A 12,516-nucleotide genomic window follows, 5' to 3' on the forward strand; every position below is an offset into this window, starting at 1 on the left:
ACCATTTTCAAGTAATAAAAGAATTACATTCGTAATCACAATTTTAATTTTACATTTACCTCTCTCATAATAATGTCAATTTTAACAACAATTACCCTTAAAATAAGTGTTGAATTTAATGCTTGGATAGGAGGTGGGCCCGGCCCGTTAAGGCCCGAGCTCAAGCCCAGCCCGAAGCCTTGGGCCAGGGCATGGGCCATCGTTTTGAAGCCCGGACCGGCCCATGGGTCTGGCCCGTGGCCTGTCTATGGGCCCGCTTAAGGCCCGCCCAAAAGCCCGGCCCGCCCGGTCCACTCGAGGCCTAGTGTTATTTTTAATGAAAAATAATAAAATTTTGGTATAAAAAAATTTAAAAAAATAAAAAAAATTGTTTAGGCCCGCCCAAAACTCAAGCCCAGGCCCAAGCCCGGGGGCCCGACCCACTGGCCTGCCCATAGCCCGAATACCCCTGCGCTTGGGTTTGGGCCTGGGCCTAGTTTTTTGGCTCGTGAGCCGACCCACGCCTAATTTTTTTTATGAGAATCCTCAAGGCCCGATATGGGCTCGGCCCGAGCCCGGATGGGCCGGGTCAAAATTACACCCTTAGACCATCTCCAATGCTTCACCAAACCTGGCATCAAATTTAAAATTTGGTGAAAAAGTCACTTTTTTGAGTTCTAACGGTTTCACCAAATCGATATCAAATCGAGAATTCACCAAACCTTTCACCAAAATGAGAACATGCGCAGTATTTTCACCAAATCACTGTTTCTGACCGTTGGCGGAGACCAACTGGTCGACCACTAAAGGGTTCAAACAGTTCAAAAAAAAAATTCAAACAGTTAAAAATAAATTTTTTTTTTTTTACCTTACCGGTCGACTAGCCGGTTGTCCCGGCGCAGATTTGATGGAAATTTGATTTGATGAACCATTGGAGCCCTCCGTATCAGAATAAGAAAAAAATTACTTTTTTATTTAGATTTGATAAAAATTTTGATGAACTATTAGAGATGCCCATATGCTTGGATTGGAAAAAACATTTGAAATCTTCATTAAAACTAGTCAAGAGTGATCTATGAATGGTGTCAGCCTAAAACCTAAAACTAAAGTCAAATGTCAAATTATGATAAAAAACAAAAAAGAGTCAAATGTCAAATATTTTTAGATAAATTACAAATATATCCACTGAGATTTACTTAAATTATAAATTATTTTTTATAGTTTTAAAAATTACATTATAAATTAATTAACAGTTTTTAATAATGTTAAAATTTTATTTCAATTAATAATTCAGATAATTTTATTATTATATATGTGAGTAGTTAGAAATTTTATTTTTCAATTAATTCTGTTAAATAAAAAATTCTAACAGTGAGATATTTGTAATTTTTTAAATAACAGAAAATAATTCGTATTTTAAGTAAAATTCAGAGAATATATTTGTAATTTATCTAATATTTTTTTATGAGTTTTTTTTTAATTATTATTATTTTTTTATTTTACAGAAATGTCCTTCCATTTGTCGGCCACTAACGAAAGCGACAGTCGCCTGTCATCCTATCTTTCCCTCCCTCTTTTTACCGTTAATCATCGACAACACCGACTTCACAAAACAAGTCCAACGGCATTAAAAAAACACAAAATACAAAAACATAAAACACAAAAACAATACTAATAAAAACAAGTATAAATTATAAATACACCTATTATATATTAATAGATGATTGGCACCATTTGAGAAGAAGAATATGGAACTTTTTTTCCTTTTTTTTTTATTATTTTAGTCACAAAAGATAAAATAGATTATTTTAATCACAAAAGATAAAACATCACATCTAACTCATAATCATTACACTATTCTCTCACAAAAAAAGTTAAAAAAGTCAAAAAGTTAAAAAGTCATTCCCAAACTAAATTTTTTAGCCCAGACTAAAAAAGTCAAAAAAGTCAAAAAGCCAACTTACTTCCCAAACCAACCCAATATAATTTTAAAAATTTATATAAAAAGTGAGATCATAATTTTGAAATAATAATATCATAGCATATGTTGATTCATTAATTGACATACCAATTAGTACATATAACATTCTCGTTGCTTAAAATATAAATGGTCTAATGTAATTCTGGAAATTATATTTCACTTAGATGTATCTAATTAATAAAATATTTGTGAAAAAATATTTTAAAAAATTAATAAATACACTAAAATAGGAAAAATGTACTGAATTTTTATTTTTTTCTATTTTGGTATTTAGTGAATCTTTTAAAGATTTTTTTCACAAATATTAAGTGTATTTATGTTAGGTGTGTTTAAAAATTAAAAAAATTGTTTAAAATATTAAAAAATTAGTAAAAATAAAAAAAAATATGAAAAACGAAAAAATGACATTTTTTAAAAAATAAATTCTTAAAATTAAAATTAAATAAAGTGATTCATATTTTAAATAAATTTTAAAATATGTTTGTAATTTATTCCTTAAAAAAAGAAAAGGTAAAAGAAAAGTCTTGCAAGCCTAACTCATCAAACTCAGACACATACCTTCCTTCTAAGTTATCCAAAGCACCACAAACCCCCCTATTCTCTCTCTCTCTCTCTCTCTCTCTCTCTCGCGCTCTCTGCTATGGAGTCTACTTTCTCTCTCTAGACCAGAGGTGAACTTATTGAATACTCTCTCTCTCTCTCTCTCTCTCACACAGCTATGGAGTCTACTTTCTCTCTCTAAACCAGAGGTGAACTTGTTGAATTCTCTCTCTTTCTCTCTCTATATATATATATAGTTATTAAGAGAGGCAAAGTGGAAGGGAATTAGAGATGCCAGAAATGGAAGGTCCGTCAAAGCCACCACAAATCTCCGAAATGTTTCAGAAATTCGCACTCGCTTTCAAGACCAAAACATTCGAATTCTTCGCCGAGGAAGACGAGTCCGTCACCGCCGGCGCCGCCACTGATGGCGAGGATGGAGATGGGTTCACACTCCTAGACTCCGCCGAAGAATTCATTACGGATCAGAAGGTCGTTGTGATCAAACCAGACCAAACCCACAAATCATCTGCTTCAAAACCATCTTCCCCAATTCGAACCATCGATACCCAGTTCGCAGAGACTCTGATATCTTCCCTTTTCGCTACGATTTCATCGTTTGAAGCTTACTATCTTCAGTTACAGACAGCCCATTCGCCTTTCGATGAAGACACCATTAAAGCTGCCGATAAAGCTCTGGTCTCTCATCTTCAGAGATTGTCTGATTTCAGGAATTGGTTCAGGAATTTTCGCAAAAACCCCAATTGCATTCTTGATTTCCCAATTGGGTCTTGCTCGGAAGCTCAGGTACAAGAGAATCAGAGCAAGCTTCGGGCTCTGGACACCGTCTTCAATCGATTGCAGTCCGAAATCGACGATAAAGACACCAAAGTGTTGGCTCTAAGGCAAGAGTTGGATAAAATTCACAAGTCTAATTCGAAATTGTCGAAGAAATTACTGAATTCTAGTTCGAATTCGAAACCAAGCTCGAATTCGCCTATGGAGGTTCTGTTGACGATTCAGGTTTTCGATTCAATGTTGCGCGAAGCTTGTAGATCATTGCATAGTTTTACTAAGCTCTTGATTGATTTGATGAAGAAAGCAGGGTGGGATTTGGATTTGGCATCAAATTCAGTTCATTCTGAGATCGATTACGCGAAAAAGGGGCATAGCCGGTATGCGTTTCTGTCATATGTTAGTTTGGGTATGTTTCGAGGTTTCGATTCAGAAAATTTTGGGTTGGATTTGAATGGAATTGTATGCAATGGTAATAACTCAAATTCAGAGAAAAATAGTTCTTTGAAGCAATTAATCGAGCATGTAACGTGCAATCCTATGGAGGTTCTAAGCAAGAATCCGAGTTGTGAGTTTTCACGATTTTGCGAGAAAAAGTATCAGCATCTCATACACCCTTCAATGGAATCATCAATTTTCATCAATTTGGATCAAAATGAAGTGGTATTGAATTCGTGGAAGTCGTTGAGTGCATTTTATGAGTCGTTTGTTAAGATGTCGAGCTCAATATGGTTGCTTCATAAGTTAGCCTATTCGTTCAATCCTATTGTTGAGATTTTTCAGGTTGAGAGAGGCATAGATTTCTCGATGGTTTACATGGAAGATGTCACGAAGAAAGGTGTGTTTCCGGGTAAGGGGAGGCCTAAGGTGGGATTCACGGTAATGCCAGGTTTTAAGATTGGAAAAACAGTCATTCAATCTCAGGTTTATCTTGTAGGTTTGAAGTGTGCATATTAATATATATATATATATATATGGGTAGACTATGTGGGAAAATGATGAATTTCTTGTATTGGGTTTTTAGTATGTGAACTAAGATTTTCGGTTTGTGGCATTACAATCTTGATATACAAGAATACAAAAAAATTCCAGTTGAAGTGTCCTATCAAAGGCTGTTTGAGTTGGTGTGCTAAGGAATGAATTTGGGAAGTACACTATTCAAAAATTGCAAGCTCATCGCTCTATGGCATGGAAGCTCTTTGGCTAATGGTGACATTTACCTCTAGTTCTCTATGGTTTGTGAATTTTCTTGGATCGTTTTTGGTTTTTTCTTTCTAGGTTTGTCTACTTGTATCCATGTAGAAATGGTTGTAAAGATTTTCCTTTTTTGGGGTTTTCTTTTGGGGGGTGCATGTGGGGTTGGTTTGACACTAATACGTTACCAAATTGTATGTAGTCTAGAGTTCTGAAAAGTTGTAACTTTGTTTTAATTTGTCTAATGAAACTTGCTAATTGAATTATTATGCTGTCTGTGTAATCTCTAAAAGATACTATCTGGCTTGTCTAAAAGATATTATGCGAATTTTTCAGGGAAAAAATTATTGATTTCAATCATTTGTGCTGAGAAATGTCACATTTTGAAATGTTCCTTCTTGTTAGTGAAGTTCTGATTGTGTTTTTAGTGGTGCAAGACTTCGGATCATGTGACAACCTACGATATTATCTCTTCAAGTAGGTTATGACTAACGAATTGTGTAAATTCTGCTTTGCATTTGACAAACTAATCAGCTTGGATAATTTGGCCATCCTAGTAGCTCTTGCTATGAACCTTTTGCATCATGCTTTTGAGTGTACATCTTGCAGTTTCCACCCCACCTTGTCTGCCTTTTCAGTATCATTCTATGCTGATGGAATCTCATCTCCTTCCTCGATGTCTCTCTTTTTCTGCACTACCAAACAGCATTGCTTTTCAGCATCTTTTAGGCATAGGTACATTCAAACGTTGCCACAGAAAACATCGTTGGGAAGTACCTCTGTTTGTCTTTCTCTATACCACCGTAGAGGACTTATTTTGCTTTAGAATCATTATTTTGCTTGGTTTGTATTTGCAGGAGTGTGTCGGTTCTGTAATGCTTGTAATTTGATGAAATTGATATGGCATGGTGCTCCTAAAGGTAACTAGTGGTTTCTGTAGTACATGCGAGGTTATTTAGGTTCATCATTCTCTCTTCTTGGGAGCATACTTACGTTCAACTTCCATGTTTCGAGTTTTTAGTACTTCGATTCAACCCTGCCAGTTTGCTTCTCTTCTCATTCTTCTCCATGTTTGAAATTAGATATATCAACCGACACTATAATTGAAAAACTTTATACAGTTGCTCTGTAGATAATATGCAAATACTCGACTCTAATTTCATGCTGAAAAGAGTTTCCCTCTTGACTGATCATCAAGATGCTTATGCTACAAATCTGCTTCACGATGGCAAGGCAAGTCTCAACTGCTCTGAAGTTGTTTGAATGGAGAGTTTTCAGCAAAATTTGAGTTCAATTCAATATTGCATCAGTAAATTTTTGGCAGGTGTCAGTTTCATATGCTTTTGCACATTTATAGAAATTATGATCTCAAAGGTGTAAGAGAGCTGGTAAAACTAGCGAATCCAATTATGGTGCATTTAGAAGAAAGATGGATTACAATTGAATCTTTGAAAGGAAACCAGGAATACAGGCTCTGCTGGTCTCTCCATGTTTACCTGAAGCACACAGGGAATAGGGTGTTGGGTAGTGGTGGATCTTGATTAGTATGGGACACTACATTTGAAAGGGTATCTTGGTATCTTCGTACTTGTAACTTGTAGCCTTAATTATATGTATAGTTGAGGGGAACGGCTACATCTCACTTGTAACACTTTCTAATCGTAGTGAAATCGCAGCAACGGTAAACGTACTCCTAGTGTTTGAGTGAAACATGAAAATCTTGTGTTCTTGTTTGCGTGTGATTTACAATATTTATTTATTTTTTCTTCTCTGTTTTTGTTTTTCACTAATCTTGATTAGTTGTTAAGAAATTTCTAAATGGGGGTTGCTTGCTGGAGCTATGTTTTTCTGTACTTTGTGCATGAAGTTTTTCATATTGTTTCTTATTTTGGACCTCCTTGTTTACCTGTCTTCAAGTGATCATGTGAAGATCTGCCAAATGAATGAAGATGACCAATGCTCTTTTTGCCAAACACCTCTCCTCCTCCTCAAGAAGAAGAGATGAAGAAAAAAAAAAAAAGAATCAAGATGATCAACCAAACACCCTGGTATTTCGAGTGAGTAAGATGGCAGGATAATAATCATAGTTGTCATTTGACAAAATCTTTTTTAGTTGGCCTTTTTGAGTGGTAACTTTTTTAGCTTGGAATTAAAAGTTCGTTTGGATTGATTTTTTTGATTTTTACTATTGTGAGAAAAAAAGTAAAATAATTAGGATTTAGACATGACATTTTGTTTTATTATCTTATTTAGCCTATTTTACCTTTTGTGTATTTTTAGTCTCAACTAAATAGCCAAACGAAGCCAAAATTATGTCATGTTTGGTTAGTGTGTTGAATAAGTTGAGTTAAATTATTACAAAATGAGTTATTAGGATGAAGGTATTTTAATCATTTTGTAATGCTAGTCTTATCCTGTGATAAGTTGTCCAATCTTGCTTGGGATAAAATAATACCACATATGGGATAAAAGTGTTTAGGATGTGTGGGAAGGTGGTGGTAGTGTAGTGTCATCGGTAAATTTTAGTGTAAAAAATATTTTTTACTATATATATACTTTTTCCAAACAAGCTTGTTTTTTTTATTAAGGAAGAAAAATGTTTGTTGTTGTCTTTTGTTTTCAGTCCTACCAACTGTTGGAAAATACAAAAATATTTAAAAAAATAAAATAAAGTGTTAGTGTGTACATGTACTCTATTGGTACTGTTGTGTATATATATGGATAAATTATATTAATAGTCTTTATAGTTTAGGATTTGCGTCACTTTGATTTTTGACTTTTTAATTGACATATTTGATCATAAATTTTGAATCTTGTTTCAAATTGAAAATATCATTACTCAATTTCAAGGGCAAAATTATTAATTTGATAAAATATAAACTAATTTGATAAAAATAAATGTCAAAAAAATATTTTAAAATTTTTAAAAATAATTTCTACCCACCAAAGATAAAGTTATGTAAAATTGATAAATCTTTTAGACATTTATTTATTTATTTATTTTGTTACCAAATTAATTTTTATTATGTGTTTGGATGATGATCATGTAATGGGTGGTTGTTAGACTTTTAATGTGTAATCAATATATTTAATATATGAAATATTTTTAGTTTTGGATTTTTTAATTTAATGGATTGGTTTAATAATAAAAGTTGTCGCCATATTTAATTTTTAGAAAAATAGAAACTAATTTAATGAAAATAAAAATAACCACCTATTACATAATCATCATCTAAACACAGAATAAAAATTAATTTGGTTAATAAATAAATGTCTTGGGGCCACCACTTTGTTTATTATGTCAAATGTTAGGTGTGTACTCAATCTTTTCCCCTCCTAAACACACATTAATGTGTATTAATTGAGCATTATTTTTACATAATTTTATCTTTAGTGAGTAGAAATAATTTTTAAAAATTTACAAATATTTTTTTGACGTTTATTTTTGTCAAATTAGTTTATATTTTATTAAATTGACGACTTTACCATTGAAATTGAGCAATGGTATCTTCAATTATCCTTATTTGGAACAAAATTTAAAATTTATGATCAAATGTATTACAATTAAAAGTAAAAGACCAAAAAAATATAAAACCCCAAACTATAGGACCATTAGTATAATTGCTTTATATATAACAATAGAAGGATGACACACAAGAAACAATGGTTATTTTCTGTGGCCCAATATAATAGGCGCTTGTAGTGACCAACTTGGGCTTGGGTGGTTAGCTCAGTTTGTTTACTATTACTAAGGGCCTAGCCCAGTATTATTCATGTGATAAATTTCACTAAAAATGGTGGATGCAAATCACAGGGTTGATGCATATTATTATCTCTCACAATTTTATTAAAAATAATTTTTCAACAAAGGCCAATCTAGAGGTAGTGGTATAAAACAGTGACAAATTATCCTCTTCATTGGGAGGTAAACAAATCGACTAAGGGCTTGTTATAGAAAAAAAAAAATTATAGAATATTCACAAAAAGATATGTAAGGGCCGTGTAACTTAAAAAAAAATAAGAAAGACACAAATGTGTGCAAAACACCACTTGAAGGGGACACCCACACTCCCTTGTGTCTATTGTGACTATTTTTTAATTCTTTTCTGTGTCGCTGTGTTTTTCCAGTTATCTCATCAGGGTGATTGTGAAAGTTATTTAGGGGTATCAGAGAGAAATTTCTCATTAAAATTTATTCCTCATTTCAAATCTATGCATTCATTAACCGAAAATATAGCTTTCAATGGGTTCTTTTCATAGTCCATTTAATAATTGGTTTGCCACCATACAATGAAAACTATCGTATGATATATCAATCTAGTTATTAACACTATTTTAAAAATATACATGAGATCTATTATATTAATATTTTGTTGACAAATCAAATAATAAACATAACACAGTACAAAATTATGATAAGTGTGACATTATTATTTAAGCTAGTTGGTTGAATATTTACTGTGTTTCATAGAATTCATTAGGGACAGCTTTCAATGTGTCTCATGTAAGGTCTCATTCAATAGGTTGGCAATCACTTTGTTTGGTTACAGGTTCGTACACAGCCATTCCTTACATGGGTTTCCAAATTAAACTTGGGGAAACCTTGTGTGATGAATTTGCCTTTTGAAAATTAGTTGTCTCATCTCTTTTTTTTTTTTTCCTTTTCTGTATGGATTGCAGTCAGCGATAGAGTCAGGATTTTAGATTAAGAATAACATTAAACTAAAGTGTTATGTTTTTGGATAAAATATATATATGGCCTTTTAAATGTGTATTTTATGTCATTTAAGTTTTAATTTGTCAATTTCGTCTCTAAATTTTGTAATTTGGGTCCAATTAATCCAATTAGAGACAACAATATTGTTAACAAAATCATTATAAAATTCCAAGTTCAACGCAAATGGATAAAAAGCGAAAATGAGTAGGTTATATGTGGAATGGTTAGGCTATTGTTGTGCCAATTAGGATTTGAGCCAAAAATTTGATAAAGCTAAAAAGATGGTCTAAAATTGGCACTTTTTTGTGTCAAATTTTTAACATTCAACAAATTAAACACTTAAAGAGGGGGAAATCTAATAATTTAAAAATAACAATGCATACACTTGAAAAAAAAATATTAACATCTCCATAATACGAGGCCGTGGCCTTGGATTTGTAGGAAGAACTGCTAAATTAATTTCTATGCGACATTGTTTTGAGGAAGAAGAATTTCATCTTCATTTTGAGAAGAGTTTTCTAACCCTGATTTGTTCTTTTGAACAATTAATTTTTTAGTGATTAAACCAATATTCAAAATCAGTTGTATCAACTCTTTCATTTTATCTTGAAAAATAAATATTGTGTTTCCAGTCATAACAAAATAATAACAATAGTTTGTACAAATTAAGAATAAACCATCAATAATATCAACAATATCATGACTTTAACTATCCATCCATCATATATTGCATACTGCATAATTTATATATTCCAATATCAAATAATAATTACTTAATTTTTTCTCCTTTTCTTTCTTTCTTTATCTTTGTGCTAGATGTGATGGAAAATCTCAAAATAAGACATAGTAAGATTTGTTTGGTGACAAATTCCTACAAATATCATTTTTAGCCTTCAAATTTTTTTCAACACTCATTAAGAAACAGCTTATGCAAGTTTTACTAGGTCTTTCACATTTAGGTTATGTTTTATTCATAAATTTGGAAAGACATTTGGAAAGTAAAAAAGAAAAAGTGTGTGAAATATAATTATATTTCATTTATATTTTACATACATTTTACCTTTTTATTTTCAAATCACTTTCTAATTAAATTCAAGAATCAAGCACAACCTTAAACTTTTGCCTTTCTATCCAAAAAAATAAAATATTATTGATTTAAAAATAATGAGTACATGAAAAGTATATCAAAGGTACATCAATTTAAAAAGGTCAAGATAAAAGAGCACATCCTAATTAAATTTGCTCATGCTCCCAACCATTCATGGATGGAGTAATTCCCACTCTCACTCTTCATTTATTTCCAATGTAAAATTCTATAAAACTTTATGTGAATCTTTCATTTACAATAAAACAAAACAATAACAAATTCAAGCCATAGTTTATGGTTAGTTTCGTTTTTTCAAACAACAAAATCGAAGAGTTCAATTTGGTGCTAAAGTTTTTAGAACCCAAACCAAACAAATTACACCCCCAATGAAGAAAATGTAGTCTAACAACACCACTCTAAATTGTATGGGAAGGAAAAATATTTCCTTCGTGTTGTTCATCTCACTAGAGAACATTTGATTATAAAATTTAATGAAACAAAATGAAATCATTAAAAAGAGAATGAGAAATGATATCTATAACTAAAATTTTCTGACATACTATCTTTGCATTTATTTTTCATAATTGTTTTCTACGGTGATCCAATAAGAAATAATAGTTATGTTTTTTTTGATCGGCAAAGAAAACTTTATTGATGGAGCACGCACAGGGTATAATGAAAAACATCAATAAAGAGGAGGTAGGAGCTAGATGAAGCTCAAACCTCCTAGTTGGTGAGAGACCAACAAACAGAGAAAGAAAAAAAACACAAAAAACGCAGCTTAGAGCAAGCACTGCAATGCATAACCAAAATATTGCGGATTAACACTGCTCTGTAACAAAACCAAGAATAGCTACCACTAAGATTTCTGCAAAACAGATTTCAAAACACTAAGATCCACCCCTGAACTGTCTCCAGTTGAAGACAAGATCATCAATTGAGTAGTGGAAGTCCTTAATGGAAGCTTTGAGCCAAACTGCAGATCTGAATTTGATGAGTTCTAGGAGACCTGAAGAGATGGGTTGTGCATTAGAAAACACATATTCATTTCTGAGTTTCTAAATAGACCACAGTACAATTAAGGGGATTGCTCTCCAAATTAATCTGTCAAGCTTATGAAATTTACCACTCATCCACCAAGAAAGCAGACCATTAACTGACTTAAGAATATACCAATGGAGTCCTCATTCCTCAACCACTGCAGACCAAATTGACCAAGAAAATGGGCAATGTAGTAGGACATGAAAAGCAATTTCTAACTCGGAGCTGCAAAAGTGATAGAGGGGTGAAGCACTGCTGTCCAGGATATCAATCTTGAGTAGAAAATCTGAACATTTGATCCTATTTTTCCAGGCCAGCCAAGAAAAAAATGAAACTCTGGGGGGGGGGGGGGGCAATAACGAGTTCCAAACACATTTGCTTACCTTAAGTTGAAGGCCAAGAAGAGATGAATTGTGAGGATAGAGAGCAGAAACAGAAAAACCAGACACGGAATCAGTGCACCATATTAGACAGTTTTTACAATCCAAACACAGAGTTGGAGTTGAGGATAAAAAAGCATTTAGTCTCACTTCTTTAGCCAATTCCCATGAATAGAGCTCTCTTTTATGGGGAAGGTTCCAAGCAGATGGACTTGATTTTCTAGCAAAATAATGTTGGAGAGAGCCTTCCTTATCAGATGACAGATTAAAAAGAAGAGGGAAAGAAGATTTCAAACAAAGGCCACCGCACCATCTATCAAGCCAGAATCTGATTTTGGTACCATTCCCAACCTTGATAGCACAGTTGTCCACAAAGAAGTTAAAAATAGGCCTATTAAGAGCCCCAATGGATAAAATGTCACTCCACAATCTAGAACGCATATAAGAAGGACTCAAAGGAGGAAACCAACATGAGTCCTTGATTTTATATTTGCTGCACACAATTGACCTCCAGAGAGCTTTGGTTTGGTTTCCAAATTTCCACCACCATTTGAGAAGGAGACAAACATTAACATCTCTGACCCTTCTAATGCCTAATCTCCCTTGATCAATTCTCTTTGTAACCTCCTCTCATTTCACTAAATGAATTTTCTTTTTAAGATCACTGCCACCCCATAAGAATGTAGCCTCTAACCTTTCTATTTCTTTAGCCGTCTTCAGACATTTTGAACAAAGAAATAAAGTAAAAAGGTAAGCTAGATTGGGTTGACTTGATTAAAGTTAATCTACCAGCAAAGGACAA

At 32.8% G+C, this 12,516-nt stretch overlaps 1 protein-coding gene across 1 annotated transcript; it reads left to right on the forward strand.

Moving 5' to 3' along the window:
* The first annotated feature begins 2,493 nt into the window (after positions 1-2,493).
* On the forward strand, positions 2,494-4,755 carry LOC114274926 (DUF641 family protein (DUF641)). The gene has a single exon (XM_028216911.2). It carries the CDS (start codon positions 2,792-2,794, stop codon positions 4,250-4,252), a length of 1,461 nt encoding a protein of 486 aa, XP_028072712.2. The 5' UTR covers positions 2,494-2,791; the 3' UTR covers positions 4,253-4,755.
* Positions 4,756-12,516: the final 7,761 nt, after the last annotated feature.

Source organism: Camellia sinensis, chromosome 2 (assembly GCF_055761805.1).
Source record: "Camellia sinensis isolate YWXY chromosome 2, ASM5576180v1, whole genome shotgun sequence".
Lineage (NCBI taxonomy): Eukaryota > Viridiplantae > Streptophyta > Magnoliopsida > Ericales > Theaceae > Camellia > Camellia sinensis.